Raw genomic sequence first — 27,031 nt, forward strand, 5'->3', positions numbered from 1 at the left:
TATCTATATATATATATATATATATATGGATATCTATATATATATATATGGATATCTGGATCTTTTTTAAAACGGGGCCACATTTTTCATTAACGAAACACTTTGAAACTTGGAACACTGGTAGAATGTGTCATATAAAACATCTTTTTCTCTTAGTCTTCTTAAAAAAAAAAGAAATCCATAAATTATTCCATGTTAAAGTTGTCGTATTTCTGTAATTTCAACCAATCACTGACGTCCATTCAGCCGATATACATTAAGCGCCGACTACATAAACAAACGATTCTGAAACAATTAACCCTAACCCTAACCCTAACTCTAACCCTAACCCTAACTCTAGGGTTAGGGTTAAAGCAAATTTAAAGTGAAAAAAGCAAATAAAATGAAGAATCATTTGTTTATGTAGTCGGCACTTAATGTATATCGGCTGAATGGACGTCAGTGATTGGTTGAAATTATCGAAATAAGACAATTTTTTACATGAAATAAATTCGAATACAAAAATATTTTTCTGTTCTATAACACAAAATAGATAAGTATACGAAGTTTGAAAGTCTTTCGGTACCAAAAACACTACGTAAAACATTAATGAAAAATGTGGCCCCCGTTTTAAAAAAGATCCGGATATCTATATATATATATATATATATATATATATATATATATATATATATATATCTCATTCCAGGGTGAAAAACTAGAGGTAGTTGATAGCTTCCGCTATCTCGGCAACCAAGTTAGTAGTGGGGGTTGGTGCGCTGAAAGTGTAGCTGCTAGAATAAGAATAGCCTGGGCAAAGTTTAGAGAGCTCTTACCCCTGCTGGCGACAAAGGGACTCTCACTCAGAGTAAAAGGCAGACTGTATGACGCATGCGTACGAACAGCCATGCTACATGGCAGTGAAACATGGGCTGTAACTGCTGAGGACATACGTAAGCTCGCAAGGAATGAAGCCAGTATGCTCCGTTGGATGTGTAATGTCAATGTGAATACCCGTCAGAGTGTAAGTATCTTGAGAGAAAAGCTGAACATTAGAAGCATCAGTTGTGGTGTGCAAGAGAGTCGATTGCGCTGGTATGGACATGTGGTGAGAATGGAGGAGGATAGCTGCGTGAAAAAGTGCCACACCCTAACAGTTGAGGGAACCCGTGGAAGAGGTAGGCCCAGGAAGACCTGGGCTGAGGTGGTGAGGCAAGACCTTCGTACATTGGGCCTCACCGAGGCGATGACTACTGACCGAGACCTTTGGAAATGTGCTGTGCGTGAGAAGACCCGGCAAGCCAAGCAAGATCGTTGCCAGTGCCCCTGGACTGGCTCTTGTGCGGGTGGCACATGAGATGCACCATTTTGAGCGTGGCTGTTGCCAGTACCGCCTGAGTGGCTCCCGTAGGATTTTCGAGTGAGATCGTTGCCAGTGCCCCTGGACTGGCTTGTGCGGGTGGCACATAAAAGACACCATTTCGAGCGTGGTCGTTGCCAGTACCACCTGATTGGCCTTCATGCCGGTGGCACGTAAAAGCACCCACTACACTCTCGGAGTGGTTGGCATTAGGAAGGGCATCCAGCTGTAGAAAATCTGCCAAATCAGATTGAAGTCTGGTGTAGCCATCTGGTTCCACCAGTCCTCAGTCAAATCATCCAACCCATGCTAGCATGGAAAGCGGACGTTAAGCGATGATGATGATGATGATGATGATATATATATATATAATAGAAGAATAATTGTGTAGAATATACATGTATATTTTGCTTGGTAGAGGCTGGGGGTCATCTCAGGTTAGTGGTCTCAGAGAGGTCATCATGCATAGAGCCAACCGGGTCCACTGATGCCTTCCATCCCTGACAACCGTGTACTAGCACCAACTAATGCAGGGTTTGCAATGGGACCCCTTCCAGCCTGTAGCAGTTGTGTCAAATGAGAGCAAGGACCTGGTAGACTCCCTGCCAGGAAGAAGAAGACAGTGTGTCGGTGTCTGTTTATATCTACACATATTTGTATGTGTGTGTGTGTGTGTGTGTGTACATATCTATGTGTTGTATCTCTGTATTCATAATAATATCATTGTTGCTGTTCCATTGCTAGGTGAGGGCCACCGAGCTGTGTGTTCTGTACGAGAAGGAGAAACTCCACTCCTACCAACCTCCACGGTCTTGGAGTGAAGCAGCCATTGTGGAGAATAACGTGAGAGGTAGGTATAGGGTCTGATCCAGTCAGATATTTCATCAAAGACGTTCCAGCTGTGACCATCCCATCTTTTATTCAGGCATAGTGCATCTAGGACTACACTATCTAATGTTTAATATAGTAGTTAGTATAAGTGGCTATTGTTGTTGTTGTTTAGTCCTCGGTGATGATTGTGATTTGGCAGAATTGTTTTTTCAGCTCTTTATGTTCTGAGTTCAAATCCTGCAAAGGTCGACTTTGCCTTTCACCCTTTCAGGGTCGATAAAATAAAAGACCAGTCAAGAACTGGGTTCGCTATAATCAAGTCATCCCCCCCCATCTTCCATAAGCTGCCCTTGTAAGTAAAATGGGAAAATATTATTATTGTTATTATTATTAAGGTGGCAACATCATTAGCATGATGTACGAAATGCTTTGCGGTATTTTGTCCATCGCAACACATTCTGAGTTCAAATTCTGCTGAGGTCGACTTTGTCTTTCATCCTTTCGGGATTGATGAATTAAGTACCAGTAATACACTGGGTCAGTGTAATTGACTAGTCCCCTGCCCCAAAATTTCAGGCCTTGTGTCTTTAGTAATAAGGATTATTATTATTATTATTATCGTTATTATTCAGCTCACAACTTACATTTTGTACAGCGATTGGTACCAAGAATCCCCTAAAAAATCTCCCTCGCTTTCACCATTATATTATTATTATTATTATTGTTTTTCTTATTTCTGTCCACAGAGAGCTGCAACCTGGAATCTACATTTTATCGATCCATTGACGTCCGCAGCAAAGACCTACGGGAGACTCTGCTGTCTGCTAGTAAATCTCTACACCAAGGCAAGCCCTCAGGCTGGGATTCCAACCATGATGACCACCACCAATTGGCTGAAACTGTAAAGGCTTCGATTGGTGCCGAACGTACAAAGAGTGATGGGTTTGAGTCTTTCTTAATGCAGTCGGTGGTGGCAGGTGACCTGCAGTATGAGGACGACACATGGCAAGAGGAGAGAGACGGGTACTCTGAGTTCTACCCTAGGGGTGTCAGCAGTGCTGCTTTTGATGATGAAGAGGAGGAGGGGAAAATTCTGAAGAAGAAGGATCGCAATGTTAAGCTTGGCTGTGGCTCCTTAGAACCACATGCATCAAAGTTGTCTCCCAACCCCATTTCTTATCCTGGGGACTTCAGTGTCCCCGAGGTCAGAGACAAGTTGTCCCTTGAAGATCGACTGTCGATCCTTAGGGACCAGATTGACTACAACAAGAGAACAGACACAATTATGGAGTGTTTGCTGCAGTCATTCTTGATTGACGATTCATTGGACCATGACGATGGCGTACTCTTCACAGAGGATTGTGGGTAATAATTCGAGATTGTAAACAATAACTGGGTGTTGTGGGTAATAAACAGGGCCACGAATTAGCTGGAGTGTTTTAAAGTCTTCAGAAAATTCAAATTCTAGGTTCAAATCCCACTGGGGTCGAGTTTGCCTTTCATCTTTATGGGGTTGATAAAATAAAAATGTACATGTCATGTTCGGGGGTTGATTTCATCCCTTGATTGCTGACAGCTGCCCCAACCTCTTTGTCGCACAAATCTCCAGCCTTGTGCTTATGGTATAAACTAATTTTATAATTGCTGCTCTTCAGGCAAAATTTTCAACCATTATTATTATTATTATTATAATGAAGGCAGAAACATTCATCCACTGGATGAAATGCTTCATGTTCTGAGTTCAAATGCCACCAGGGTCAACTTTGCCTTTCATCCTTTCATGGTCAATAAATTAAATACCAATAAAATACTGGGGCCACTGTAATTGACACATCCCCTCCCCTCAAATTTGAGGATCGTGCCATCAGTAGAAAGGAGTTTATTATTATTATTATTATTCAGTTCACAACTTACATTTTGTACAGTGATTGGTACCAAGAATCCCCTAAAGGATCTCCCTCCCTTTCACCAGCCCCCAAATCCATGGTCTTGGACTAATGTAAACAAACATCATCATCATCGTCATCATCATCTTTGTATAGATAATAAAATCCAGTTTGTTTTTGAAAAAAATTAAATTTGAATAAACCTTTTTTTCTATGAAAATGAAAACAATATTTTTCTAAAAGACGCAACAATGTCACTTGCTCTGAATATATATATACACACACACACACACAAATATATATATATATATATATATATATACACTCACACACACACACACATATACACACACACACACACACACATATACACACACACACACACACATATACACACACACACACACATATATATATATATATATATATATATATATATATATATACACTCACACACACACACACATATACACACACACACACACACACACACACATATATATATATATATATATACACACACACATGTATGTATATATATATAATGTAGATACCAGTTCATTGCACGAGCATTTAAATCTCATTGGGGAACTAATCTGAAAAAAATAAAGACTGTGTATAAATGGATCCTCATTTGCTGCCATTTGGTGAATTGTTTCCAGCTTTAATAAAATAATATATATACATATATATACAGAGTGTCCTGATATTAAAGCAACCAAAGTTTCGGTATTTAATAACTAGCAATGAATGTGATAAGATATTAAAATGATACGACATTATAAAAACTTTGTTTGTCTTCTTTTTGTTTCAGCCAAAATAAATTCAGATTTATGACTTAAATAATGACTATAGACCAAAATACAATCGTAACCCTCAACAAAGGAGGCGAAAGTAATAAAGCTATATCAAAAATCCTTAATAGTAACCAAAAATCAGCCTCGAAAATTGTAAAGAAATTTCTAGAGACTGCTTCCAATGCAGATCGACCTGGACATGGCCAAAGAAGTGTGAAGACTCCCTCAGCTATGACCCTTTATTTTTTCCAAGATCTCTAATTGGTGGATGGGAGGAAGATATCTCCCAAACAGGAGGCCTAACAGGAATGCATACAACAGATCAATCCTCTCTTAAAAGGATCCCAAATGTCAGGTGATGATTTTAGAATAGGGTGGATGAGGATTAAGTCTATCACCCAAGATATTTCAAGCTATATTATGTGGTTTACTCTTGAAATCATTGAGCTGTGACCATGCTGCGGTTTTGCTTTGGTGGGTTTAATCAATCATATAAACCCCAACACTTACTTTTAAGTCTGTCATACATTCCTAATCTAAATATTTGTGGAACAGCAAGGTTAGGAAACCTACTGAAGATTTTAATTAATCAGTAAGTACTGAGGAAATTACAGCATCTTTCAATGATGGAAAGTATTTGAGTGTGTATGTATCATCATCATCATCATCATTTAACGTCCGCTTTCCATGCTAGCATGGGTTGGACGATTTGACTGAGGACTGGTGAAACCGGATGGCAACACCAGGCTCCAATCTAATTTGGCAGAGTTTCTACAGCTGGATGACCATCGTAACGCCAACCACTCAGAAAGTGTAGTGGGTGCTTTTACGGAGGACAGAAGAACATGTCTGGCGCCCAAAGAACGTGCCCGGAGCAGCAACTACATGCCTCGAGCCGTATGTACGTGAATGGGGCCGTAAGTACGTGCGTGGGGCCGTAATTATGTGCCTAAGGCCGCAAGAACGTGCCCAGCAACGCAAGAACGTGCCTTGCGTTGCAAGACATTCCTAGAGCTACAAGAACGTGCCTTGCGTTGCAAGACATTCCTAGAGCCACAAGAACGCGCCTGGGGCCGCATGAAGGTACCTGGCGCCGCAAGAACGTGTTCGGGGCAGTAACTACGTGCCTAGGGCCGCTAGTAATTGCCTGGGGCTATATGCACGTTCTTTGGGCCGTAATTACGAGCCCGGGACCGTAAGTATGTACCTGGGGCCGCAAATATGTGCCCGGGGCTGTAAGTATGTGCTCAGGGCCGTAAGTACGTGCCCAGCGCCGCAAGAACGTGCCTGGCGCCGCAAGAACGTGCCTAGGGGCACAAGAACATGTCTAGGGCTGCTGCCAGAAGCTGCTTAGAGACGCAAGAACGTGATCGGGGCAGTCACTACCTGGGGCCGCAAGTAAGTTACTGGGGCCGTCTGTACGTGCCTGAGGCCGTAAGTACGAATCCGGGGCTGTAAGTACGTGTCCGGCACCGCAAGAACGTGCCCGAAGCCGCAAGACCGTGCCCGGCGTAGCAAGAACGTTCTTGCGGCTCTATGCACGCTCTTGTGGTGCCAGGCACGTTCTTGCGACGCCAGGTACGTTCCTGCGGGCCCCAGGCCCGTTCTTTCGGAACCAGGCACGTTCTTTTGGCGCAGGACAGACGTACGTACATACGGCCCCTGTCACTTACTTGCGGCCCCAGGTAGTTACTGCTGCGATCACGTTCTTGCATCCCCAGGCACGTTCTTGCGGTTCCAGGCACGTTTTAACGGCACTGGGCATGTTCCATCGGCGCCGGGTACATATTAACGTTCCCGAGCGTGTTTCTGCCGCACCAGTCACGTACTTACGGATCCGGGCTCGTTCGTGCGGCCCCAAGCACGTACTTATGGCCCCAGGCACGTACATACGGCCCTAAGCACGTATTTGCGGAGCCAGGCACGGTCTTGCGGCCCTAGACACGTTCTTGCAGCCCAAGGCTCGTGCTTTCGGCGCCAGGCACGTTCTTTCAGCCCTAGGCACGTTCGTGTCCGGCGCGGCAAAAACGTGCCCGGCGTCGCAAGAACGTACCTGGTGTTGCAAAACCGTGCCTGACCCCCACATTGCCCGATGCCGCAAGAAAGTGCTCGGCGCCGCAAGAACGTGCCTGGCGACGCAAGGTCGTGCCCGATGCCGCAAGAACGTGCACCCTACTGGCTATGCAAGCAGGGTAATGTCTGTTCCCCCTGATCAGAAAGATAGTCCATTGCAGGGAAATCTATTTGCAATTGAGTGGACTGCAGCAATATGAAATGAGGTGTTTTGCTGAAGAATACAATGTACTGCTCAGTACGGGAATTGAACCCACAATCTAGCCACTGTGAGTGCAACACCCTAACCGCTAGATCACACGCCTTCACACACACACATGTATACATATGCATATATATAGAAGTATATATGTATGCATATGCATGTATGGCAATCATTTTTATGTCTGTTTTCCATGCTAGCATGGGTTAGATGTATATATATTTGATGATTTTTATTTACGTCTGGATCCCATTCATGTCTTAACCCTTACCTATTGCTCAAATAAGGGATCTCTTATTCCAATGGTTTATTCATTAACAGGGGAAATGCTAACAATCTAATCGCTCATAGCTAAAAAAATTGTCCGAGACAGAAAATGTAAACACACGAAGTATTGAGTAGAAGCTGAAATTAAGGCGAAGGTGTGAGAATGTTTTGGTTCTGTCTGGAGTTCGTCCGGACGGAAGCGTGGATGGGAGCATGCGCATTGGTGAGCGAAAGAGGTCAGAGGGCAACTGGATGTCATGTTTACAACGAAGAGAAGAAAACCTTCCCCTCCAGATTGTTGACAAGTAAGAAGAAAAGCTCATTTCTTCTTCTTTTTTTAATGTCAACCCTCCTGTTCCTTAATTTCCCCTTCATACCACAACACACACGCTTTTGTGAGAAGCAGAGGAATATTTATAATCCGTAAATAACTTATACTGAAAAAAAGAAGAACCAAAACAAAACAAGAATACATTCTGGCATTTTAAATGAAGATTTCCAAGAGTCTCTTCTTCACAGTTCATTTAATCTACCAAAACCTCGCCCTTGCCTCAGCTTCCTATCATCTTTTGATTTGTTTTATTTCTTTCATCATTTTTCAACGACGACTTCGGGTGTTTTCTGTACCCGAAATGGGAGAAGAAGAAGAAGAAGAAGAAATCTAATGGATTGTGTTTGCTTGATTGTTTCTGTCTGTTTTTATGTATCTATGCGTTATAGATATAACGAAATCATGCCAGCAATGTCTCATTTTAAACTAGAAGAAGAAAAAAAGCCTTACAGATTTATTCTCACCTGCTTCAGGTGTGTATGTAAAATGCAGAAAACAGAATCGAAGTTTTATGCATCAGATGCGTCTATTTTTAACGCATCTGTTCGAGTTTAGTTGATACAACAGAGACAATGCTTTTATGAATTTCATAAAATGAGACACCCAACCGTTTAATTTCTTCTGACTCTCCTCCCATTTCGTTAAATCTCACTTGACGCAGAAATACCCGAAGTCATCCGGTTATATTTTGTTTGCAACATCCTGTACCCAGATATGCATCTATATATATATATATACAGGTACGTGAAGGTATGTACATACATGTACATATATAGATGTAAAAATTTACATTTCCTTCTCCAAGCCTAGATTCGAAACCGAATCTAAGAATTAGCGGTCGCCCAAACACGACATTCAACAGGCGCGAAAAACAGGTTTTCTTTGTCCTGTCAAAAAGTGATCGATCATCTCCCTTTGACCTTCGACCTTAGAATGTCAGGCGAAATTCAACTGGTCAGCATCTGACCTATTTAGGTACAAACTCTGCTGCAGTATGTATGTCCTTCTAGCTGCCACGATTCTTATAAATAGAGTGGTCAGCAAGACGTCAGGACACACAGGGACAGACAGACAGGGAGACTGCTACTATGAGACCTCTGCTAATGTGAGACAGAGATTTTCCTCCGGCCAAGCAAGATGAGAGAACGAACACACACGAACATATCCTGTTTCCATCATTTGTCTAGCAACTCGAAGCAAGTTGTTAAAATTGAATGTAGTGGCTATTAATATTTATTAACTCCAGCTAATAAAAATGTTATAATTGAATCAGTTACCACTTTGTCATTTCTCAGGCAAACACATGCCTATCGCACCGACACTCAACAAAAACACACTACATTCTGGTGACTCCACTACATTTTGGTGACCCCGTCAAAGAATTCCGGCCTTCCCTGGAACCAGCTTCTACGAAGAATAACAGCCTGCACATCATCTGTCAACAAACCAACTGTGAATTTCTGCGAACACCATGGCTCTTCCAGAACCGAATCCAGCGGTGAATCCATTACCTTCCGACACGACAATTCAAGCGGCGATTACGTGGAAAATTCCCCCATTCTGGACGCACGACCCTGCATTATGGTTTCACCACATAGAAGCCCAGTTTTCTTCTCACCGAATACTGAGCGATGCGTCTCGACTGTCGCATGTAATCGGTTCTCTTTCACCAGAGATCATGAACGTCGTCCGTAATCTCGTCATGGCTCCACACGGTTCTGTGTCGTACGACACCTTTAAAACGACACTTATTAACAGAACTTCCGAGTCCCAACGAAAGCGACTTCACCAACTTCTGACATCCGAAGAATTGGGCGACAGAACGCCTTCCCAGTTTCTAAGAAGAATGAAGCAGCTTCTTGGAGATGAGAGCCTCCCCGACAAAGTGTTCAAGCAGCTTTTTCTCCAGCGTCTACCCTCCAACACACAGGTGGTTCTCGCTTCCACACGAGAGTCCACATCCATTGAGGAACTGGCAGAGCTAGCGGACAAAATAGCTGAGGTACCACATAGGTTTTCCACGGTATCGACGGTGACGCCAGCCGCTCCCACTACCAATCCTTTCCTTGCGCCGACCAGTTCTTCCGAAATTGCGGACTTGCGTTCATTAATGACGCAGCAAGCCGCACAAATACAGACCCTCACAACCCAAATACAGGCCCTATCGCTTGGAAACCGGCGCCGAAGCAGCAGCCGACCGCATCGATATGGTAGACGATCCCGCAGTCCCAGTGCTACCCGCAACTCACCCGACACGTGCTGGTACCACCGAAAATTCGGTACACAGGCGCAGAAATGCACCATACCATGCTCATTCGCATCACCCAGTTCGGGAAACGGTACAGCCGGGAACTGAATGCGACGGACGTTCCTGGTTCGCACCCACAAAGTCGCCTGTTTTTCGTTTGCGATCGGGTAACAGGCACACGTTTCCTAGTTGACACCGGCGCGGAAGTCAGCGTAATCCCCGTGTCCAGCATTTCAGGAAAACGAACGGAGACACCAGTCTGTCTTCAGGCAGTCAATCACTCGCCAATCCAACAGTTAGGGAACAGTCCCTAACACTGAACTTGGGACTACGCCGCACATTCCAGTGGGTATTTGTCATCGCAAAACTGCCGACCCCTATCTTAGGAGCCGATTTCCTCCATCATTTCGGTCTCCTAGTAGACATACAAAACAGACGACTTGTCGACAGCACCACACAGCTTACTGTGCGCGGTATAGCCGCTCGTATGGCCACAGTCAGCCCAACCATATTGCTTTCAACAACGACTCGTCACAGTACCATCTTGAAACAGTACCCGGACGTCGCTCGACCAGTTTTCCACAACCAGCCGATCAAGCACGATATCACCCACCACATCAAGACCAGCGGTCCACCTGTTGCTGCACGACCCAGAAGGTTACCACCTGATCGCCTCAAAGCCGTCAAACGGGAATTCCAACACATGCTCGACCTTGGAATCATCCGCCCGTCCAGCAGCAACTGGTCCTCGCCGATACACTGCGTCCCAAAAAAATCATCGACCGACTGGCGAGTTTGCGGTGATTATCGGTCACTAAACAAAAGTACCGTCAGTGATGCTTACCCAGTCCCTTATCTGCAGGATTTTTCTAGCTCGCTGCATGGCGCTCGCATTTTTTCCAAAATCGACCTTGTGCGAGCGTACAACCAAATACCGGTTGAACCCGAGGACATCCCAAAAACAGCAGTCACGACACCTTTCGGAATGTTTGAATTCCTGCGTATGCCTTTCGGTTTACGCAACGCAGCACAGACATTCCAAAGGTTCATCGACATGGTCACCAGAGGTTTGCCTTTCGTCTATGCCTACATAGACGACATACTGGTGGCCAGTAACTCGGAAGAAGAGAATGACCAACATCTGCACTTGTTATTCGAACGTCTGCAAAAATTCGGAGTCGTCATCAATCCCAGCAAATGTGATTTCGGAGTTGCTTCCCTTCATTTTCTCGGGCACATCATCGATAAGGATGGTATTCGTCCCCTCCCTGATAAAGTACAGGCCATCGTGGAATTTTCGCCACCCACATCTCTCCGCAAATTAAGGGAGTTCCTCGGTCTAGTGAATTTTTATCGGAGATTTGTACCTCACCTTGCCGAGATAGCGCAACCGCTCACAGATTTGCTACGTCAGCGAACCTGCAAAAATACCGAAATTGCCCTGGATGAACATCAGCTCGCCTCTTTCGCCGCCCTAAAAAAAGCTTTATCCGACGCTAGTATGTTGGTGTATCCGAAACCAAATGCCTCGCTGTGTTTACTCGTCGATGCATCCGATTCCGGAATAGGAGGCGTCCTACAGCAGCTTGTTGATGGCATATGGCAACAGTTGTCTTTCTTTTCTAAGCGGTTAAAACCCGCCGAAACGAAATACAGTACCTTCAGTCGGGAATTATTGGCGGCATACCTGGCCGTTAAGCATTTCCGACACATGCTAGAGGGTACCAATTTTGCCATATACACCGATCACAAACCACTGGCATATGCATTCAACACCAAGCCTAATCGCCACTCGCCGAGAGAAATCCGCCACCTCGACTTCATATCACAATATACGACGGATATTCGCCACATCGAAGGGACGACTAACTTAGCAGCCGATGCACTGTCTCGAACGCAGATCAATGCCATCCACACCACGTCTACAATTGATCTGGCTAGTATAGCAGCTGAACAGGAGAATGACGAAGAACTTCTAAAGCTCCGGAATTCGCCATCTCTCAAATTTCAACATGTTCCGCTACCATCTTCCTCGGCCCATATTTGGTGTGATATCTCCACTGGTCACCAACGCCCTTATGTACCGCAAAAATATCGTCGTGAAGTTTTCTCTGCTCTGCATTCTCTGTCACATCCTGGTATTCGCTCCACTCAAAAGCTGATATCAACCCGTTTTCTGTGGACCAATATCAACAAGGACATCAGAGAATGGACCAAGTGCTGTGTCGCGTGCCAAAAAGCAAAAATCTACCGGCACATAAAATCACCAATCGGTTCATTTTCGCAACCCGACGCACGATTTCAGCACGTTCACATTGATATCGTAGGACCTCTGCCACCTTCGCAGAATTACACTCATCTACTCACCTGCGTGGACCGTTTTTCGCGATGGCCCGAAGCTTGGCCCTTATCCGATTCATCGGCAGAAACGGTCGCCAAAACGCTGATATCACAATGGGTTTCGCGTTTTGGCACACCCGCAACAATCACCACAGACAGAGGACGTCAGTTCGATTCCCACCTTTTCGCCGAACTGACTCGTCTACTCGGGTGCAAACACACCCGCACTACTGCTTACCACCCTGCAGCAAATGGCATGGTTGAACGCTTCCACCGCCAACTCAAAGCAGCTATCAAAGCATCTGCAGACTCTTCCAACTGGCTGGAACATCTCCCCTTCATCCTCCTTGGTATTCGATCCACGGTTAAGGAGGAAGTTGGACACACTCCGGCAGAACTAGTCTACGGCTCAACACTCACCTTACCTGGGCAGATGATCGAACCTGTTGCATCACAACACCTTCCTGACCCAGCACAATATGTGCACCGATTGCGGACATCCATGTCGCTTTTGTCACCTGCAGGCCCCAGACAACAGAACGTCGTTTCACATGTTCCCAAGTGTAATAATTAAATTGTATAACTCGTTATGTTATCTCTGCGAGTCAGTCCGAGGGAAACATAACAGAGTTTATTGGCGTCGCCGATAGGATACATGCTTACTTTACCGTAAAATTATTCATCGTAATAACAATGGCTGAAAAACAGACAGTAGAACTTATTAAATTGTTTAGGGAACAAATGGACAAGCAAATGCAACAACATCAGAGAGATATGGACGCTCTGTTAAAACTGTTTGGTGCTCGACAAGTTGAAGGCGATTCTAGTGGCTATTTTTCAGCTGCTTCAACAACAGTGTCGATTCCACCATTTACTGCATTTGATTCAGCGACAGAACTATGGCCTGATTACTGGTCAAGATTCCGTACGTTTGTGGCTGCTAATGCTGTACCTGAAAAACGCATGGCACAAGTGTTCCTGACCAATCAGACTGCTGCTGTTTACAAACAACTTGCTAATCTGGCTACCCAACAAAATCCGCCTAAAGATATCAACAACTTGATAATGGACGAAATCGTTGACTTCATGAAGGAACAGTTCGACCCTAAACTTTTCATTGTGAGAGAGCGTTTCAGGTTTTGGAGTGATATGCAGCGGAAGCCAGGCGAAACTCTCCAGGAGCTGGCAGCACGTATACGCCAGGATGCAGCTACCTGTGATTTTCCAGCGATCACCAACCCACAGGATGAAGCTCTGAGACAGAGATTCATATGTTCGGTTAACAATGAAGCGGTTCTGAAGGCGCTTTTTAAGATAAAAGACTCAGAACTAGATTTTGCCCGTGCTGTCCAGGTTGCCATTGAGACTGAAGACGCAGCAAAGGTTGCAAAAGAAACTGTATACGGTTCCAAAACCAAGCAGGTGTACAAGGTCCAGCAGAACAGGAATAAGAGTCCTCAAAAGAAACATCAGCAGTCTTATTCCACAAACCAGGAGAAATGCTACCGATGTGGAAAGGCCCACAAAGCAACAGACTGTCCTTTCAGGGAAACCAAATGTCATTTTTGTGATAAAAAGGGTCATTTGCAAGCGGTGTGTAGGAAAAAACAACATCAGCAACGCAATGGCCATTCACAAACTCCCGTGAAAAGAATCACAAAAGCTGAGCTAGTCAAGGCGATCCTAGGTGAAGTTTCCCGAGACACTCACAGTTTAATTGTGCCAGTAACAATCCAGAACAGACTGTTCACAATGGAATTGGACACTGCTACTACAGGCAATTTTGTTTCCTTGTCAGTCTGGAAACAACTTGGAAGACCAAAGCTGCAAGATGTCAAGCATCGCTATGAATCTGCCAGCAAGCACAACCTGCCTGTTCTAGGAACTTTCATGGGCCAAACCAAGGATCCAACAACTGGTAAGCAGGATCTTATACCTTACATAGTCACCAAGATCTCTGATCTTAATTTGCTGGGTCGGAATGCTATCCAGACTCTGGGAATTTCCGTAGACACTGCTCTAGGTTTGAAAAGCATAGACAGCCAAGCTAAGAGGGAAGGTGCAGAAGGGATGTATCCAAAGACCTCAAGCGAGCCCTATGTTTCCCTGCAGCAAGATTGTCACAACATGTGTGATGAATTTCCAGATCTTTTCAAGCAAGAATTGGGATGTCTCAAGAACTTTGAACTGGAAGTGAAGTTCAAATCGGACGCAACACCAGTCTTTCACAAGGCACGTCCGGTCCCATTTGCTCTTCGTGATGACCTGGCCAAAGGTTACGAAGAAGGCATCGCCAAGGGAATCTGGAAGCCTGTTCAATTCAATGAATACGGAACGCCAGTGGTACCGATTCGTAAAGCACACGCTTCAAGCAACCTGAAGCCCAAACTACGGATTTGTGGTGACTACTCTGTGGGAATTAATGACCAACTTGCTGATCACCGTCATCCAATGCCACTCCCTGCTGAACTGATGCAGAAACTCGGAGGTGGATTCGGATATACAAAGATAGACCTTGCTGATGCCTATAATCAGATCAAGCTGGCTCCAGAAAGTCAACGCAGACTCGCACTCAGCACTCACCGTGGAGTACTCCTGCAACAACGACTCCCTTTCGGAATCAAGTCAGCACCTGGTTACTTTCAGGAGATCATGGAAAACCTGACCCATGATCTACCTGGAGTGGCCGTCTTCCAGGATGACATGCTCGTCAGTGGGAAAGATGCAAACAGTCACTTAAACAACCTAAAGTGTCTGCTCACACGTCTAAGCGACAATGGACTCAGATGTCGCCGTGAAAAGTGCCAGTTTGCACTACCCAGTGTAGAATACCTTGGACACATTTTGTCGACTGAAGGGATCACTAAGGGATCCAAAGTCGAAGCAGTCTTAAAGATGCCACGTCCAACGAACGAATCAAGCTTGAAATCTTTCCTAGGTTCAGTTCAGTTCTATGGAAAGTTTATCCCAAACTTAGCCAGTATAGCATAGCCACTCTATTGCCTTACGAAAAAGTCAACTATTTGGAAGTGGGGAGATGAGGAACAGTCAGTTTTTGATCACTTGAAAAATGTACTTTCATCAAGTCAAGTTCTGATACACTTCGATCCAAACAAAACTTTGGGACTGGCTTGTGACGCATCAAACGTTGGTATTGGAGCAGTCCTGTTTCACCGCTATCCTGATGGAAGCGAGCACCCAATATCCAATATGTCCAAGACTCTCACTTCTGCACAGCGTAACTACAGTCAAATTCAAAAGGAAGCCCTAGCTATCATATTTGGCTTGCAGAAGTTTTACCAATATTTGTACGGTCGTAAATTCGTACTCGTGACTGACCACAAGCCACTGACATCACTATTCAGTCCGAGGAAAGGGACGCCACTTCTCGCTGCTAACAGACTAGCACGATGGGCCCTGTGGCTGAACCAGTTTGACTACACCATTGAATATCGGAAATCAGCAGATCATGGCAATGCTGATGCCCTCAGTCGCTTGCCATTCAGTGATGACAACGACTTTGACAGAAAGGAAAATGGTGAAGACATAGACATGGTGTGTGCCATCAAAGCTCTTAGTATTCAAGTCCAACCTGTGGATGCTAACGTCCTCCGTCAAGAGTCAGGGAAAGATCCAGTGATATCTACAGTGATGCGCTACGTCCGTGAAGGCTGGCCACCAAAGAACATGGAGATCAATGACGAAGTCAACAAGTTCCGTAAGTTATCAAACTCACTTAGTATCTGTCATGGATGCCTTATACATGGATCTAGAGTTGTGATTCCACATAGCTTGCAGCCAAAGATCCTCAATCTTCTGCATCTCGGACACTTTGGCATGGAACGCATGAAACAGCTAGCAAGAACTGCTGTATATTGGCCTGGTATCGATGCTGCTATAGAGATAGCCAGTCGACGATGTGATTCATGTAACGAACATCAAAGGCAGCCATCTAAGCCTCCAGTTCACCCATGGATGTTACCAGAAAAGCCGTGGAGCCGCTTACATCTGGACCATGCAATAAATTTTATGGGTAGAGATTGGCTGGTGATCACAGATGCTTATTCCAAGTACCCATGCATTCATCCCACTTCCTCCACATCCTCCAAAGCCACTTTGAATCTGCTTGAGGAAGACTTTGCGCACTTCGGATTTCCTCACACACTGGTCACCGATAATGCACCAACTTTTACGTCTGAGGAGTTCCAGAGCTGGTGCAAAGAACGCGGGATCACACACCTGACAGGGGCACCTTACCACCCAGCTACCAACGGAGCAGCGGAACGTTTGGTGCAGACCTTCAAACAAGCTCTGAGGAAGTCTTCTCTTCCGCCAACACGAGCACTTCAAGAATTCTTGATGCAGGACCGGAGAACACCGACATCCTGTGGATTCTCTCCAAGTGAACTTTTGAATCACCGGCAGATACGAACAAGGATTGATTCTCTGCTGCCATCGCCAGTACACATTGCTCAAGGCAAACAGTCTAAGGAAGCACATAAGTCTCAGGTGACTCCAAGCTCGGCTGATGTCGCTAAAGTTACCAGGCAGTACAAGGCCGGAGATCCTGTGTATGCACTCTACTATGGACCTCGCCGAGACAAAGATCCCCGATGGGTACCAGCAATCATTAAGAAGTCATTGGGTACTCGCTTCTTTAACGTCAAGGTCATACCTCATGGCCCGATGTGGAGACGACACTGGGAACAGCTGCGACCGCGGTACACAACTGAGGAAGACAATGAACCTGGCGATGCAGAAAACACTGTATTTGAATTTGCAACAGATCACCCGATGGAGATCTCTGAAACTGTGCCACTAACACAAAGACAAACCAGACCCAAGACCATGTTACCCGTTCCAGAGTATGGACCAGACAACCCAAGACGGTCCAAGAGAACCCGTAAAACCCAAGAGAGACTTTGCTGTTGATACTTCTTGTGTAGCATCAATTTCAGTGGGGAGGTGTTATATGGACTGTTAGATATGTAATTCGTCTGACGTTCCGTGTGTCATGTGGTTCGTCTGAGTTCATTGTTTCATTGTTGTTGTCTTGTGGGACTGTCGTAGTGGAGTGTCATTGATATATATATATATGGCGGACATGACTTTTGTTTGTTCATGGCGAACGTTGGGTGGGTGCGTTCTTTGTATGTAATTGAACAATAAATGTAATAATTAAATTGTACAACTCGTTATGTTATCTCTGCGAGTCAGTCCGAGGGAAACATAACAGTATTGGTGAAAGCAAACAGTTGTCAGACTTGTTTATGACAAAAAGCGAGCCAACATGACCAACGTACTCCATCCTGCAACCGATTGCACCACAAGTTGGCCTGTAAACACGCTGTGGGGTACTAACAAGCCTCATTGATCATCTGCGACAATGACAGAATGTATGCGCCTACCACCTACAACAAATACAACCCCTCCTCACACTTCACTACCATTCCCGACCACTGAGGAAAAACGTGTTCACCTGGAGAAATGGCTGCTATAATACTACATCTCCAGCACATTCAACGTCTGCGACCATCAGCAACTCCCCAAGATGTCTGGCACACCGATCTGCTTAATAGCAGATCCCAAAACTAAACCAGTCACCCATCATACCAGTTCTGGCTCCTTGGCAAGAGGAAGTGAAAGCAGGTCTCGACCAGGACATTCAACTTGTCAAGCCTAACCCCATTGGTAAACATAATGGTGGTATGCCCCAACAGGTCTGGAAAACCATTGTGAAAAAAGCATCGAATGGCGCACCAGCACTTATCGCCACCCTAAGCCACATCTTTGTGATATATAGCATCAGCTATGAGCTGATATTGGACAGAGGACCTTCTTCCACAATTGGGGAGTGCACCACAGAATCACCTCCGTTGCATTTCCCCGAAGTCAGTATTGAGACAATAAAGCGCCTTGTTACAAACAACACGGACACCAATGGCTTCCTTAGCACAGACAGTTTCCAGCGCAAATTGCTACAATACAGAAATACACCTGACCGAGACACACACTTGTTTGTCGCTCTGCACAATAGTGAAGACGGACACAAAAGGCTGACGCACAACGGACACATTGCCCCTTGATCGTCACCCCATTAACTGTCTCTCACACTAATTATCACATTTCCGTTAACCATTTAATACATATTATCAGTCTTCTTTGCTTCCCTCAAAAGACTTGGGGGAGGGCATAGAGGATTACAACTAAACACACATATATTATCATTTATCACATTACATTCAATTAGCCATACATTATTCGTTTCGTTATCCACCATGTTTTTCTTCACGTTTCAGGTATACTGAGGACCTTTTTTTTTTCTCATTGCTTCAATCTGTGTACATAAAGTGTTTGTGAAAGCAAACAGTTTTCAGACTTATTTACTGATGACCTTCTTCTTATAACTAAATCACTACCAGAACTAGGGAACAAATTTCTCGTGGGGAAGCAAGGTCTAGAATCGAAAGGCCACAGAGTTAACCTACCAAAAACCGAAATCTTAATAAGTAGGAAAGTAGACAAATCAGGTAGATGGTAATGCTCAATCTGTAAGAAACGGGTAGGTAGAAATTCCATAAGATGTACTTGGTGTAACACATAAGGTGTAGCAATATCAGAGGAAGGTAAACTGGGAAAATACTTTTTGTATGTGGAAGGTGCACAGGTACAACAAGCACAAAAAATGGACTTCATCAAATGCCAGAAGAGTACAATAGAGATAGTTGATAACTTATGTTATCAAAGTGACAGAGTTAGTAGCAGAGGTGGATGAACCAAGAGTGTGGCTGCGAGAATAAAAATAGGCTGAGCAAATTCAGAGAGCTCCTTCCTCTGTTGGTAACTAAGGGTCTCTCCTTCAGAGTGAAAGGCAAATTTATGATGCCTGTATGCAGATAGCTATGCTACATGGCAGTTAAACATGGGCTGTGACTGCAGAGGACGTGTATAGGCTTGGAGGAATTTAAGCTAGCACGCTTCACTAGATGTGCAATGGTCAGTGTGCATGTACAATAAAATCTAAATGCTTTGAGAGAAGAGTTAGGCATAAGGAGCAACAGGTGTAGTGTGCAAGAGAGATGACTGAGCTGGTATGGTCATGCGATGCATGTAGATGAGGACAGCTGACTGAAGAAGTGCCGATCTCTAACAGTTGAGAGAAGCTTGTGGAAGAAGTAGACTGTTTAATCATGCCATGTACAAAAGAAGCCTTGGAACTGTCCGAATTACAAAGAGGTCATATACTGGGTCAATTTCAAGGTTGACTTAGCCTAAAACCACAGAAAAACCTGGTGATTCCACTTTCTACAGTTAATAAAGTAATTTTTCAATTCCCCAGATGAAGAAGTAGTCCATATCGCCTTGCCCAGCAGCGGGAAATTTAGACAGTGTCACGTGACAACTTGCTGGGGCAGCCTGCTGGAGCCTAGCAGCAGGTATAAAAAGGGGAATTTGACATGACAATCAGTCGGATGCTGACACTCATTGACGCTGCATCGAAGAGGCCAGGGAATTGAAGAAAGAAGACATGCACCCAACACCAGAGCTGAAGACACCTCCGAAAGGGGGGGGGGGGGCGCCACGTCAAAACGGTAGAGGAGTAGGGGCAGAAACCGGACGTGGTTCCTCCTGATGATATCTTGAGCTAACTGGATCCTATAAAGGAGCTGTTGTGGTAGCAGACCACGAAACATGGTTGAAATTCCTCAGTTAACTTCAATCAAATCACATGTGTGGTTTATTTATAAACAGAGTAGTACGGATAATACTGGTAAGACGTTCAGTTACTTCCCTTGAAAATTACTACACAACCTGTCACAGATGCAGGGTACAAAATTCACATAAATATTATAAGATTTTTGTACTCACCAAGATGTAGCACAGAAATTATCTTAAAACTGACAAGCAAAAAGTTCTGATGAATTCCTGGCACATAAAATAAATCCAAAAATGCCTAACACTGCATAAGCTAAGCAATTATAACTTGCAAAGAAACCTGAGTTTCCCTTAATCTCACCTTATAAAGATTTGCTAAGGTCTAACCAATTTATCTAGCCAGTTTGGCTATTAAAAGCTAGCTTCACCCATTTTGACAATGGTCTTCATCCTGATGTTACAGTGCAGCATGAAAAACTATCTGCTTAGCGGTATTTTATCTGCCTTTACGTTCTGAGTTCAAACTCAGCCAAGTTCGACTTTGCCTTTCATCCTTTAGGGGTCGATTAAATAAGTACCATTTGCGTACTGGGGTCGATGTAATCGACTTAATTCCTTTGTCTGTCCTTGTTTGTCCCCTCTATGTTTAGCCCCTTGTGGGCAATAAAGAAATAAGAAACATGGCGACGGTATGAGTCCTAAGTATCGGCCTTTTCCGTAAAAAATGTTGGAGAGAAAAAGGGAAACGACATCATAAAAGCGAAAAACATACAGAGAGCGCAATTTATTTTGAAGGGGTTAGGGTTTGGGTTACGGAATTCCGTCCGTAACCCTAACCTTGACACTAAAACCCTAACCCTAACGCCGTAGTGAAGATCGTGCGGGTGTTACGGAAAAAGCCGGTCTTCAGTAAAGATCACCGAAGACACTTTTTACGGAAAAGGCTGATATTTAGGACTCGTACCGTAAGACCGCCAATACTTGCATTTTCATGGCTCAATAAGAAGATGTCATTGTGAAGTTCAGAAGGTATTAATATATTTATTCATTGTTAGGTACTATTAAAGTACTTCGGAAGAGTAGCAAATAGGATGCAGTGATGGAGTGAGTGTGTTGAGCAGTACTTTCTTTCTCATTTCTTTGTGTGTGTATATATAAACTGTCCAAATTCAGTTGTTAAGATGCTTTGGTATTCATGCATAATTTATACATTGTATTACGTTATAGTTCACTCTTTGTAGGGAGATGGTAGTGGGAAAGTTGTTGTTGCTAGGGCAGTGTTATTATTAGGGTGATGGAGATGAGTCAGTGGTAGTGGGAGGATGTTAGTATTATAAAATGGGTGTTTGTGATGGTGGTAGTGGTGCTGGTAGTCTATGTTAGCCTGGTAGAAACCAGAAGAACAAGAAATCTTATTCCAATGTTGATCCTCCCTGTCTCCCCCACTTCCTGATGTTTTGTCTCGCTTCACTGGACTTCAACCAATTTGACTGCTGCAACAGTTATCCGGGGAGCCTGTACCTCAACTTTCTAATTTATTATTAGTAATATTGTGGTTGCTATTGGACACCAATAAACCTGTTTCCAGCTGATGAATTCTTGGATACAGATTCTGGCCAGTTTACTTGGAGAGTTTTTTGTGGATGTGAAAAAATAACAACAAATATTTTAATTACAGAAGTAACATCCAAAATAATAATTTGAATTTCAACAAGTAATGATGGGATCTTTATGCGGTTGTTCAACATGCTAACAATAACAGTCAAGTGCCTTCTGTCATAGGTGTATGAAATGTGGTGGTCATAGTGTGCACGTACGCTGGATCAAGGTTTGACTTGGGCTAAACAACAAAAACAAAAGAAATTATTGCAGTAGTTGTTTTTTTTTTTTTTGTTATTATAGTTTTAACAATATGATGATTTTAACATCATCAATACTGTCTACGTAAAACTTGAAAGTAGTTACAGGAAAAACAGAAATCAGAGAAACTGCTTCTATTCGAAACTAAGATATACAATAATTATAAGGATGATCATTAAGTTTATATTTATTAAATATTCATTTATTATGCTCTTGCTAAACACATTTCCATTTTCTTCCTCCTGTTCAAATATTATGGTATAGAATTAATTTAAAATCCTCAGGATTTTCTGCATAAACTTTACACAGACCCTGCATACATATTAATAATTGTAAATAACAACAGTAAGCAATATCAGCAGAGAAAATTAAAATAATGACAAGTAAGTAAATTATCAAAAAGAGAAGAGATTTATGAGTTTTTGTCATAAGAGATGGGATGTTCACCAAGTTCAATGCCAGCACAGACTGAGAAGTCACAAAACAAGGCAAAATCGAAACTCTCAACATCACAGGCCTCGAATCAACTGGAGGACATGGTGAGATTTGATCCCTTTTCTTACTCTTGTATTTTGTTATTATTTTTGGCTCGCAACATTTATTCAGCTATACGCTATTTATATGCATACACACAATATATATAAACTGTATGTGTGGAGAAACAGTATGGCTACATGGTTGAAAAGTTTGTTTGTATATGTCTATGTGTGTGTGTGTGAGAGAGAGAACAGTAGTAAAGGATGTTCTGAGAGTATAACAGCTAGAATAAGACTGGCCTGGCAAAAATTCAGAGAGATGCTACCTTTGTTGATAACAAAGACCCTTCCCTCAGAGAGAAAGGCAGACTGTATGATGCCTGTGTGCAAAGAGCCATGCAACAGGACAACAGAACTATCATAAACAAGCAAAGGCTTAAAAGAGATGAAACTAGCATGCTCTGCTGGATGTTCAATGTCAGTGTGCACATACAACAAAGTGTACCTTTAGAGAAAAACTAAGTGTAAGAGGCATCAGATGTGTGCATGAGAGAAAGCTGCACTAGTATGGTTATGTAATGGATATGGACGAGGACAGCTGCATAAAGAAATGACAATCTCTAATTGTGGAGGGAACCTGTGCAAGACGTAAACTCAGGAACATGTGGGATGAGATGGTGAAGTATAATCTTCAGTAGTTGAGTTTCATGCAGGTGATGACAAGTGACTGATACTTCTGGTGATTTGTTCAACTTAACAAGACACTTCAAACTAAGTGAAATCATGATCATAGCCAGTGCCGTCAGTGACATGTAAAAGACACCTGTGTCAGTGACACATACAAGACATCCAATACACTATCTGGAGAGATCCATATATATGCATGTGTGTGTGTGTGTGTGTGTGTGTATCTCTTGACAGGAGTACCCTTTGCTGTACTGATTGGTATATACCTGATCCAAACTCCTGTCTATCCTACCGTTCTTCCACCAGAGTGTACTGTATTTATTCCTCTTCTTAGAATTTATCCAGCTTTGAAACTGCTAAGATTCATCTTCTCTCAGTATAGATTATATCTAACCATTCTCTCTGATCATGAATACTTAATGAATACGAAATCTCAATGGATCTAACTGGACGTTTTTGGATCTCTCCTCCTTCTCTGGACATAATGAACCACAACAACCATCACTGATGAACTTTTATTCCACTGTTACATATGTTTAACCTATTTCTCTCTGATGATGGAGTTTTCACTTGATATGATGTTCCAGTAGCTGGGATATCCCAGAAACAATTGTCAGAGACAATCTCAACCTTTCATTATATAGCTAAATTAAATTCAATGTCCTTGTCAAGTTTTGCCAAATTATTTGCTTCTCCTTTTTTTACCCTAACCCTAACCCTACTGGCTCAAGTGAAAGCCACTTTTAGTTGCTTTGGATAAGCAGTCACAAAACTTCAACTGACATTCACACCAGAATTTTAGTGGCATACCTCCTATTTGTGCACTCAGAGTGTATACCTATTGTTTGGAGTCACCCTGATAAAAACACCTTGTATCTTATATATATATACATATTAAGTTGTTTGGAAAGTTCTGAGGATTTTTTAATATGCAAAAAGGGATGTAAATAATTGATCCTTCAATAAATTTTATTCAATGAAGTATTTTCCTTTATTATTAATGACTTTTGCCTATCTATCAGGCAATTTAACCCTTTCGTAACCAACCTGGCTGAAACCGCCTCTGTCTGTGTTGTACAAATGTTTTGTTTTTCTAAGTTTTGAATTAAAATCTTCCACCAAACCTTAGTCACAATTTATGTTCCTAACACTAGCTTTATGATAACTAAGTTATTTTACTAAATTCTTTGTTATATTTAAAGTATTTGAAAGAAACACAGAACATTTCAACAGAAATATGGTAACAAAAGGATTAAATATTTCGTGAGCATAAAATTTGACTGGTTTTGAAGAAAAAAACGTTATCTGGATGCATTCTGACTCCATCTTAGATGGAGTCAAAATGCATCTAGAGAACATTGTTAAATGTTTTTCCTTGCAAGGAGTTCTGTAAAGACAAAAACAAGTGTTAGTTGGATGGCACAATATCAGGAGAACACGTTGGATGAAGTAAGAAATCCTAGCCAAGTTCATGTAACTTTGTTTGGTTAGCCAAAGACACATGTGGTCGGGTGTTGTCTTGTTGAAACACTACTTCTTTTCTGTTGGCAATCTCCAGCCTCAATTCTTTGATTTTTTGGTTCAAATTAACCAGCTGATAACAGCACATATCAAAATTAATGATCAGGTTTTTGTGGGAGAAGCCCATAATAAGTAATGTCTTTATGATCCCACCAAACACAACAAAATCTTGCATAATTCTTTCTGTCTGGGGATTCTTGCACATTAGCAAAGGGAATTGTTGGTTTTGACAATATGATTTTCCTTGCAGTTGGAGCAGTTATGCAGTATATGAGATTGTGTGTCTTGCAGTTCACATCCACATTTATTTTGAAGGAAAATCCACTTTGAAATTTTATATGGAAACCACTGTCCAAATATTTGAAAAATGTTGTTGCTGTTCTGTTATCACCTCAGTCCTTCACAGAAAATTCTGAATTATGATCTGATGTGAATTTTGCCTTTGTGAGCTGTTTTAAAAAATGTTTTTGGTTAGTATTTACTGTTTCATACAAGGTTTCCACCAAGCAGATTTTTTCATTTTGGGGCTTTGTAGGAGTATTGGTAGGTTTGTTCTGATAGTGTGGAAAATGTTGTTTACTCCTAGATTAGATGTACTAATGAATGGAATAGTATTTTCTTTCATTTTTTCTTAGATGTCCTCAGTTGTATGATGTCTAGTTTCATTGCCTTCATAATTCTATCATTTATTAATTTCAAGGGGTAATTTTAAGGGGAAGCTTTTGAGTTCATTGACACAAATTTTATATATTTTTGGATCAACTACTATAGCACAGATACATCTTGCCATGCTGTATGGAATGCATCTTTTGATGTGTGAAGGATGGTGATAGTGGAGGTTCGAGTATTAGTGCATGTCTGTGTTTTGTAAGATATATCATTGTGAATGTAGAGTCACATCTTTTTTGACGTGAATGTCTAGGAAAGGTAAGTCACTACGACTGGTTTGTAACATGAATTTGATAAATTGGTGAAGGGTGTTCAGAATTGAACATTTGCAGATCATCATTTGATTTCTCCCCCAAAATAAAGCTGTTTTTGAGGAGGAGTTTCCACTTTTCAATGACATAATTCTTTGACTTTTGGTCAAAAGTTTTCTCTACTTTTCTTCTAAAAAAGCCTATAATTAGGTTAGCACACAAGGGTGTAAATTTCATCTCCAGGGTTGTGCCCTTTATTTGTTGACATATTTACCATCAAAGCCTTGGTATTAAAGTCCATTTTGAAACACTCAGTTATCCTCTTTCTATGTTTTTCTATCCTGTGTTTGATTACTTCCAGGCCCAAAGTGTAAGTTATACCAGTATAAAGGTTACTAACATAAAAACTTGTAACAGTGTTGCCAACTTAAAATCAGAATTTTATGCTAAATTTCAGTAGAAAAAATACCAGAAAGATGCCAAAAAACACTAAATATGACAAAAAAAAAAAAAAAAATGCTAAAGACTTATTTTATTTGCATTTTTATTTACTTGCTTTAATTATATTCCTGCATTTGAGTTTGGCAATGTCAACATCTCTAAAATGCAACATCTCTAAAAGGATTTCCCCCACTAGCATCTTTTATATTCCAAGACTTCTAGCCAGAATGCCTCAGTACTAGATGTATTTTTCCATTTAACTAAACGAATGCTATTAAACTGAATTTCAATTGAAGCAATTTTTTTCTTCATTTAAATGCATTGCTTCTAAGACAGGTAAAATTGGCTCTTTGAAATGCTGAGAATCATTTGATTTTCCTCAGTATATTAATATTTTCTGGCAAACGGTGCTTGAGCTCTTTCTAAAGGCACAGTCAAAAATTGTTGTGCTCCTTTTCGAATATTGTTTTCTTCGGTGGCTGTTACAGTCTTCTTGATAATTATTTCTGCTATCTTTCTCTTGAATCTGTAGCTTAAATTTGGTTTAGGATCCGGAAATTTTTCAATAGAAGCATCCGGATCAAGAGGATCAATTCTACATGTTGGCAACACTATCGTATTAGCAACAGATTTGATCAAATTTGAAAGATCTTCAAGTAATTTTGTTTTGTCGACATTGTTTGATTCAGACAGTTTATTCACTTCCTGAACATGTTTTAAAACTGGATGTGAAAATAAAAGGTAAAGTTCATTCCTAGAATCGCAAAACATTTCATGTAACGTTTGTGCCGTAAAGCATTTTTCTTTTGTAGTTGTAGTTTGGAAGTGAGTTTGCAATTCAAACCATTGGCTTAAAATTCCATTTACAGCTGGTTCCATTGACAGCCACCTAGTTGTACAAGAATTCACAATCTTCAAAGGTTCTTTATCATTGATAGCAAGGTAAAGTTGTTTGTAGGTATTTTGTCTTGTTGAAGAATGAGAGGACCATTCATAGGTTTCGGATACTAAAAATTCTAAATTTGGGATACTGCCAACTGTAAAGAATGACAAACACATCTAAATAGAAGTAATGATAGAACTTCTTCTAATTTCTGGAAAACACCATTGTTAACTTCTATCATTACTCTAACATTGTCAGAGCCTATAGCCAGTA

The 27,031-nt window shown here is 42.2% G+C and overlaps 2 protein-coding genes and 1 long non-coding RNA gene across 7 annotated transcripts in view; 2 read left to right on the plus strand and 1 right to left on the minus strand.

The window, feature by feature from the left end:
* LOC149132553 (uncharacterized) overlaps positions 1–4,138 on the plus strand; it is an 8,719-nt gene extending 4,581 nt beyond the window's left edge. The window contains exons 2-3 of the mRNA XM_089362105.1: positions 2,084–2,189; positions 2,917–4,138. Coding sequence (XP_089218231.1) covers positions 3,129–3,539 — 411 coding nt within the window. The 5' untranslated portion in view covers positions 2,084–2,189; positions 2,917–3,128 and the 3' untranslated portion in view covers positions 3,540–4,138. The remainder of the gene's footprint in view (positions 1–2,083; positions 2,190–2,916) is intronic.
* Positions 1–27,031, minus strand: part of LOC149132554 (uncharacterized) — a 299,591-nt gene that overhangs the window by 4,205 nt on the left and 268,355 nt on the right. For 3 of the 4 annotated variants that reach the window (XR_016244135.1, XR_016244139.1, XR_016244138.1), the window contains one exon: positions 21,002–21,810. The exons of the other annotated variant lie outside the window; for it this stretch is intronic. This is a non-coding gene — a long non-coding RNA (uncharacterized LOC149132554). Of the gene's footprint in view, positions 1–21,001; positions 21,811–27,031 lie in introns of those variants that run through there. 4 annotated transcript variants of the gene reach the window in all.
* The window catches only part of LOC106883700 (uncharacterized), an 85,690-nt gene continuing 80,166 nt past the window's right edge, over positions 21,508–27,031 (plus strand). For both annotated transcript variants that reach the window (XM_089362101.1, XM_052972748.2), the window contains exon 1: positions 21,508–22,369. In XM_089362101.1, the coding sequence (XP_089218227.1) occupies positions 22,265–22,369 (105 nt within the window). In that variant the 5' untranslated portion in view covers positions 21,508–22,264. The remainder of the gene's footprint in view (positions 22,370–27,031) is intronic.

Source organism: Octopus bimaculoides, chromosome 14 (genome assembly GCF_046866305.1).
Source record: "Octopus bimaculoides isolate indiv1 chromosome 14, ASM4686630v1, whole genome shotgun sequence".
Classification (NCBI taxonomy): domain Eukaryota; kingdom Metazoa; phylum Mollusca; class Cephalopoda; order Octopoda; family Octopodidae; genus Octopus; species Octopus bimaculoides.